The sequence below is a fragment of the Alligator sinensis genome, unplaced genomic scaffold (genome assembly GCF_000455745.1).
Source record: "Alligator sinensis unplaced genomic scaffold, ASM45574v1 scaffold1159_1, whole genome shotgun sequence".
Taxonomy (NCBI): Eukaryota; Metazoa; Chordata; order Crocodylia; family Alligatoridae; genus Alligator; species Alligator sinensis.
The window spans coordinates 495,022-503,502 of NW_005842942.1; the positions used below are offsets into that span (position 1 = coordinate 495,022).

General features: G+C 39.9%; 1 protein-coding gene across 1 annotated transcript in view; it reads left to right on the forward strand.

The window, feature by feature from the left end:
* Positions 1–8,481, forward strand: part of LOC102376909 (collagen alpha-6(VI) chain) — a 78,648-nt gene that overhangs the window by 19,427 nt on the left and 50,740 nt on the right. Inside the window, exons 6-7 of the mRNA XM_025192543.1 lie at positions 1,780–2,355; positions 5,447–6,007. Coding sequence (XP_025048328.1) covers positions 1,780–2,355; positions 5,447–6,007 — 1,137 coding nt within the window. The remainder of the gene's footprint in view (positions 1–1,779; positions 2,356–5,446; positions 6,008–8,481) is intronic.

An 8,481-nucleotide genomic window follows, 5' to 3' on the forward strand; every position in this document is an offset into this window, starting at 1 on the left:
ATCCTGGTGTGGGATGTTGGTATATAGGCTGGTAATGTCCATGGTGGCTAGGAGTGTGTTGCTGGGAAGGTGGTCTATGTTTTTAAGTTTCCGTAGCAAATCTGTAGTGTCTTGTACAAAACTTGCTCTGTGGGTGATAAGCGGTTTTAGGATTGATTCAACGAAACCTGATATTTCCTCAATATGGGGACACACTTGTGTTATTCTGGATTTTAGGAAGAAGCAGAAAGACACTGTGTTCTCATTAAACCTTTATTGTAGCAACTAACCTTTCACCCAAAATGGTTGACTGACCCCTTCCTGTGGATGACATCACTTTTTAGTAAGGGAGTTAACCCTTACTACTACAACATTAAGGTGAAATTTTTCCCAGTTAATATGCTATAAAAGATTGATTTGTGTACACTCGGGCCGCATCTACACATTCATTAATGCACATTAGTTACTGTGCATTTAATTTAGTACTTTGCTTAATTAAGTACTAAGTAGATGTATTATTGGGCAGTGAATGACTTTTTAGTGACGCTGCTGAACAGTAGCCTAATAATATTGCGCAGTAGCATATTAGCACTGTCCATGCTATGATACGCTACTGCACAGTGCTTTTAGGCTATTGTGCAGTAAGCATCTCCTGTAGACGCGGCCCTATAACAAAAATACATAGTTCCATGATAACTTTTTAATTTTAATAGAACAGTTGGGAATGGGTTATTTTGAACTAAATGAGCAGTGTAATTTTTTTTAGAAGAAATGCTCTGTACAGAGAAAAGGAACAACATTTTTACTGACTGCCAAAGCACTCAACCTAACTTGACTGATCCAGTCTATGAAACATGTAGTTCATATTGAAGCTAAGCACAGCTCTTTGCACAGTTAGCTCCGTAATGGCAACATGATACCCATCTGTGCAAACCTTTCCCTTTTAGATGCTTTTATCTAAGCATTGCACATTTTTCTAATTTAATAGAACCTGAAAGACAGAGTTGATTGGACATACAGCAGAATCAAATACAAAAATAAACTTCACAATTTACAGGAAGTAAATTTAGATATATAGTTATTTTTCCTTTAACTTTGCCCGGCTCAAACTTTGCCTGGGTCTTCCCATGAGTATGATTGTGTAGATTAGTATGAGTATGATTGTGAGACCTTGGCTGACAGCGAAGAATTCTTGGATTCAGTGCATGTCCATGTTGCCAAAAAAAAAAGAACATAATAAAGGTTCAGTAGCTGGTCTAAAGTACCCAGATTTTAGGATATTTTTTTCTGAGAATTATCAGTTATGTATATGGAACTCCTTCCATTTCAAGGTGGGTTACACAGGTGCAAATAACAGTGAACTTTGGCTCATCTCTAGTAGCAAATGGCTGACAACATTCTATATGTTTTATTTTCTATGTCTTATTTCTATGTTTGGGAACCATTGAATAAGGCAATAAGAGACTTAAGTCTGACCCTTGCTCCAGATGTATCCTGAGGCCCGCTTAGAGTCAACCCAACCACAGATGGATTTGTGCTCACTATGACTATGGAGTCAAATGTGACTGGATATGCTAATTGCATCACATGCCTTATGTTGGACATAAACATTGTTGTGCCTTAACCATGCTAGCGGGATGAGCTGTTTAAGTTTGGGTCAGCCTTTAACATTGACCCTCCGTGGAAAGTTGGTTCCATAGATCCAGAAAGATTATTGATCACACCAAGTCGTGTGGTTGAACGTTTTGCTTTCATCTAATGGTATGCAATACTAATGTGTTCTTTTTTGTTCCTTTACAGGCTGCAAAAGGATAGAACATCTAGATGTTGTGTTTGTGATTGATGGTTCTGGAAGCATAAGTGACTCAGAATACCAGACTATGAAAGACTTCATGATCACCTTGGTGAACAAATCTGATGTTGGCCCAGACAGAGTTCAGTTTGGAGCTGTAAAATATTCTACCACACCAGAAACGTTTTTCCACCTTAATAAATTTAGTACAAAATCTGAGATTGTTGAGGCCATCCAGGCAGACAAATCAATTGGGTTAGATACTTACACTGCTGCAGCACTTAGCCATTCAGAAACTCTATTCACTGAGAGACATGGCAGCCGCATAAAAAAGAGAGTTCCACAGGTTCTTATAGTGATCACCGATGGTGAATCACATGATAAAGACAAACTTAAGGACACAGCCAAAAGGCTAAGAGACAAAGGAATTCTTATCTATGCAGTTGGAATACAAAGAGCAAACCGTGAGGAACTATTGATGATGGCAGGAGCAGAAGACAAATGGTTCTATGTTGATAAATTTGAGGGACTCAAAAACCTCTCCATGAATGTAACAGATGATATATGCCAGGTTTCACAACCAAGTAAGTACCACTACAGCTAGCTGGGTGTAAAATTCTTTTTTTTTTTAAGTTGTCCTTTAGGAACATGGGATGTTTCTTTGTTTCTTTATTTGAATCTTTGATAAATTATATGGATTATTACTGATCTAGTTCAGGTTCAAAACTTTCTTGAAGGTAAAATTAGAACAGTTGATTCTTTAATATGATAACTTTTTACTTATAGATAGCTGCATCAATGTTTTAATGTTGCTACTTATTAAAAACAGTTGTTTGATTACACATTAAGGCATTTGGGAACAAATGTTTATATAACTATGTGATTTTATACTAATTCATGATCTGTGCTCAGGAAATAGCTAAGCACAAACAGACCAGGGTTGTTGGAAATGGTAATTAATACATGATAGGGAGCTATGGGAATTAAAGTAGTGGAAATGTATGTTGGGACAAACTTCCTGTCTTGAGCTGTTTAAACACATGTACTCCTGCCATAATTGATTGGGCAATTACCCAGAGTCATCCAAAGTAAAGCTGGTCACAAATTTTCTTCTAGAAATATTAAACAAAAGTTTTATAAAAAAAATTCTGATTCCTTATGGCCAACATGTTTCATTAGAAAGATGGTTGGTTCTGTAAAATTTCCCCAAGTCTGCTGAAGACCCGTGAATGCTGGAAGCTATGGCTAAGAATGCACATTTTACTGGGCAGCTGGAGCATCTGGGACACTTGTAGTTCACCAGAAGATTTGAGCAGCATGCAAACAAACATTGGTTTTGGTCCATTTCAGTAAATATCATGGGAAACATGATAGGAAACATCACAACCATAGGTCTTCATTCCCTTGTACCATGTTTGGTTATTGACATGTCTGCAGAATGACTGTAATATGACTGTATAATGCTTACTTCTGTTAGTGGGGAATTCCACTGTAGTGATGTTACACCTGCTTTACACTCATTTCACGTCTTTTACACGTTATAGTTGCATGTTACAGTTGTAATTACAGAAAAAAACAAGATAGTGGAGAATTACACTTGCATTTCTTACCTTCTCAAAAGCCCTTTCATATTAGAATGTTTTACTTTATATGAATATTCTGGTTTACTATCCTGTATAGATGTTTTAATTATGTATTGCAAATACATTGAGCAGGTCCATTTACTGTTTGTGAATCTATCCCCTATTCCTGAATATCTTACATGAATGCACTTCAAAGTTTAAATTGTTCATGAATTGCTCACTAAGACTTTTTATTGTTGTTGTGTGACTGGACTCATGTGTCACATGTTCAGTTCCATGATTATCCAATCATGGAAAGTATTTAACAGGAATGATAGATGAAAGTATTTAACTTTTAATGAAAGTATCAATGTGAATCAATGAAAGTATTTAACAGGAGAATGATAGATGATGAATAGTATATATCAGTATAACAATATAGTATCAATTCACTATATTGATTGACATAGTATCAATCAATATAGTATCAATTTACAAATAATTATTCATCTGAGATACCATTTCAAAATTTCTAAACCTTACAAATTTCCTCACTGTTCCCCAGAAGTTGTCAGAAAATATTTTTAAGTAGTAAGGAATATAGTCCCATACCCAATAATCTCTTGGTTATATTATTCAACCAGTATTTCTGACTAGCCATAGCCACAGGCTTTGCACTGTGCCTACAATAAACAGGAATGAGTGCAAAAATTGCTTGACTGTAGAAGCTGAGTGATCTGTGTGCCATGAATCAAGGCACAGCCACCACAGTTGTTAGTGTTGGGTACTAGACCATGTGTATCTTAAGTTATCTTAGGTCATACACACACAATGGGTAGAATCCAGCTACCTTGCATATCTGTCCAGCTCCATCTCACCCTTTCCTGTGACAGCTGATATTGTAAGACCTGTTTAACATTTTAAATAAATTATAGACCTATTAGTTAGATAGAATAAATGACAAAGTCGCTCAGATTTGAATTTTTAAAACTATATACCACCTCTGCTCCTCCTTGTTTTGAAAGCTGGTTTTAGTTTAGACATCTACAATTCCCAAAATGCATGTTAATTTTCTTAGGGATGTATTTGGTAGCTGTGTTGGTCTGAGACAAAAAGTAAATGAAAAACTGTAGAACTCTTGGCTCAGAGATGATACCTTTTATTAGACCAACTAAGAAATCGCAAAAAAATTATCTTTTTCTGCAAGTTTTCAGGCTCAGGCTCTGGGAAATTAAAGATAGTAAAAAGTCCCCATAAGTAGGAATTAAACTTCATTTTTGCAAAGAGGAAGCTGAAGATGGAAGTCTGATCCTCTAGGTTAATGAGATTGTCTTTGTGAGCTGCTCTTTGTTGTGCAGATCAGGCAGGATTCCTTCCCTGGTGGTGTCAGAAGGCAGACAGGCAGGGAGGTGTAGAAATCTTTCTTGCTGTTCAGCAATAAAGTTTAAATCCAAAATCAGCTAAAATTCAGCATCTTTCATGTTTCAGGGATCTATTCATTAGCTGTGCTGGTCTGAGACAAAAAGAAATACAAATCTCTAGAACTCTTGGCTCAGAGATGATACCTTTTATTAGACCAACTAAGAAATCGCCAAAAAAAAAGATCTTTTTCTGCAAGCTTTTGGGCTCGCATGCCCAAAATTAAAATTTGTTAATTTATTTATTTTTTTTAATTTAATTTGTTCATTTTCTTGTATTCTTTCTCCTGGCAGCTCACTTTCAACCTACAGTGATCTACAAGTATTGAACATGCAGAGAGTTTAGGCTCGTACAGTTTAGGTGATAAGATAGCTGGACAGGAATCTAGAAACAATTTGTAGTAAGAGGAGAGAAAAAAATAATTCAAATTCCCTTTTATATAACAACATATTAGAAATTGACCAATGAGACGTACAAAATCATCAAAGCAAATTCATGATCTAGTACCTGTAGCCCCTTCTGTGCTTGGATTATTTTGTCTTTATTTATTTAAAATTGGCTTTTGTTTTAAACTTGGTTTTTGTCTCTCAGCTTTGGGCACCCTGCACCTGCAGGCCTGACCCTGCATGGAAGTTAATAGGAGCAAAAATGGGCATCTTTAAGTAATAACTTAATTTTCCTCTATCTTCTGCAGAATGTGAAAATCCAGTAGACATTGTTTTCTTGATGGATGGTTCTAAAGGTGTCGCTGAAAAAGACTTCGTGGCTACAAAGGACTTCTTGATAAATATACTCACTGCATTCGATGTTACTCACAATGTCCAAATTGGCATCGCCCAGTATGGTAACAGATTCCAAGAAGAGTTCAGCCTGAATGTTTTTCCAAACGAAGAACTAAAAGAAAAAATTGAAGGCATTCAACAAATGAAAGGACGTCGAAGATATATCGGTTCTGCACTTGAGAGAGTGCAGCGCTACTTCAGGCCAGGAAAAGGCAGCAGAATAAATGAAAATATCCAGCAAGTTTTACTGGTATTTACTGGTGGACGATCACGTGATAGAGTTTCTAGAGAAGCAAAAAACCTGAGGAGGAAAGGCATTGAGATATATGCTGTAGGAATGGGAAAAGGTCGTGCGCAGCTTAATCGGATAGTTGGCACGTCAGGCAGAAAATACACAGTTGATGATTTCAGTGACTTAAAGACCATTAAAAAAAGACTAGCGGATGATATTTGTAACTCGCCTGATAAAGCAAGTAAGTCTTCTTGAACAAGCTACTTTTAGGCCTCAAGCTGTTAATTATGTGCCACAATTATAGAGTGCCTCTATGTGTGTTGGTATCCTCTACACTTGATAGGGTGCCCTAAAACATAGAATAGAAATATTTTTCTAATTCACATAAAGAAAAATAGGTGTGTTAAGTAAATATTTGAGAAGGGCCTCATCTCAAAGTCTGGATCCGGCCACATTGAAAAAAGCAGAAAACTGACATTTCAATTCTGACTTTTTCCTTCCACCTCAACTCTTGACTGTGGGGTTTTTGGGTTGGGGTTTTTTTCGTGTGTTTTTGTTTGTTTGTTTTTTGTGAGAACAAACAAAGTCCTATTTTACTATTAATTCTTTTGGGGAGAGCTAAAAATCAAGTCAGGGTTGAAGTGCCTAGTTTTATTTTTTAATATTTTTAATGGGATTTGAAAATGTATTGTTTTCATACAGTCATCACTTTAAAAAAAAATTTTGTTCATAATTTATAATACTTCTTAATATTCAGCCTGGAGTGAGCATGAAAAAGTTTATTCAGAGATTAATTTAAGGAAGTTAAGCAGCTGAACTGTGGTGATAAAACATGTTAGAACTGAGCAGGCAGGTCTACACAAGGCGCTTTACTTTGAAGTAGTGTAGTTTACTGTGCAGTAAGCAAATGCGTGTGTACGTGCATATGCTCACTGCACAGTAAACCTCACTAATTGTGAGTAAATTTGCTACCTGCAAATGCAAGTAGCAAATTTTACTCATAAGTACCTAATGTGTAGATGCTTGACCAGGAGCAAATCTAGTCCTGCTCAGCTGGCCACTAGTAGGTAGGAGATAGCTCCCTGCCACTGGGTGCTGCCTGCTGCTGGGGTGGGCTCCGCCATCGGAGCCCAGGTGGGGATTATATCCTCCTGCCCTGGCACATGGAAGCTCCAAGTCCCCCGCTCCAAGATCAATCAGGGAGCAGGCGGCTAGGAGATCCTTATCTCTCAGCAGCAGCCCAATGGGCATGGGGCCGGCGCTGAGAAATCCTTATGTCCCAGCCCCAGCCCTGCGACCATGGAGCTCAGGCTGGGAGAAAAGGATCTCCCAGAATCGGACCCGCAACCATGGAGCTGCCACTGGAAGCAAGCTCCCCACTAAGGAATCTGCTCCCCACCAAGCCATGGACCTGCCATGGAACCTGCTCCCCACCAAGCTCCATGCTCGTAGAGTTAAGTGGAGAGCAAGCTCCCTAGCCCCTGCCCTGCCATCATGGAGCAGAGGCTGGGAGCTGTCCTGGTCAGGGGCAGGTCCCACCTGTGCACCCCAGTCGGGTGATTAAAGCATGGGGCTTGGAAAGAGCTGCAGGGTGGGACAGGCCCCAGCCTCCTCCTCCATTCACCGGTGGGGCAGAGAGTAGCAAGCCCTCCACTGGGCAGGGAATCCCCACCCAGCTAGTTGCTCCACTGGCAGGTGGGGCACGGGGCTGGGATCTGCTCCTCCCCTGCAGCTCTTTCCAAGTCCCCTGTCCTGATCAGGGAGCCATGGCTGGGAGCTTCCTGCTACTGGGGCAGGGGGAACATTGTCCCCACCCCAGCAGTAGGCAGCCCTCCTGGGGCAGGGACAATGTCCCAGCCCTGGCCAGCAGAAAGCTCTCTCCTGGCCCAGTGCTCCCTGCCAGCCTCTGGGCTAGCACCCAGGGGGAGCCTCAAGTTCCCCCTGGTGGTGGCAGGGGCCTGTTGCTGGGCAGCAGTAAGTGGGACCAGTTTGTTGCTAGGAGTAGCAAATCTTCTCCAATATCCCTGCATGTGCAGACACCTGTCCAGGAACATTCACTCACATGTAGTTTATTCACAAGTAAGCTGATCTCAGATCAAATACATGTGTAGATGTGCCCAGTATTAACTATAGCAGTCACTGTCAGTGATAGATAGAATCCTGTTTTTCAAATTCTGTCCCTTCTATTTTCCATTGAACTGGTTCTTAAATACCTGTGTCTTTCTCAATGTGTCTAGGCATGTCTACACAAGATTTTACTGCAGTTGCCTAATTAGCTATACAGTAAACATCTCAGCATCTACACACAAAGTGCTATTAGGATGGAGTAAAGTAATTAACTCTGCCATAGGTTAGTACTATGGCAGAGTTTTTTACTCTGCAGCAAAGAACATGTAGGTGCTGATACGACTGGCTGGGGCACAAAGATGCTTCAGTGCATGGACTTTCTGCCAGCTAGTCCTATACTGAAGCATCCTTGTGTCCCAGCCAGCCCCTCCACAGCACATTGAGCCAGGGGGGAGCAGCTCTGGACTGATAAGATGACCTCCTGAGTTCTTGCCAGCTAGAGCTGCTCCAACCTGGCTCAATGAGTAGCAGTCCTGGGTCCACGTTCAAACAGTATGTGCAGGAGCAATAAACTCCAGAGCAATACGCATTAATTGTACATGTAGATGTGCCCTCTGTCTTGTAGAATGTAACTTATAAATTTCCCTA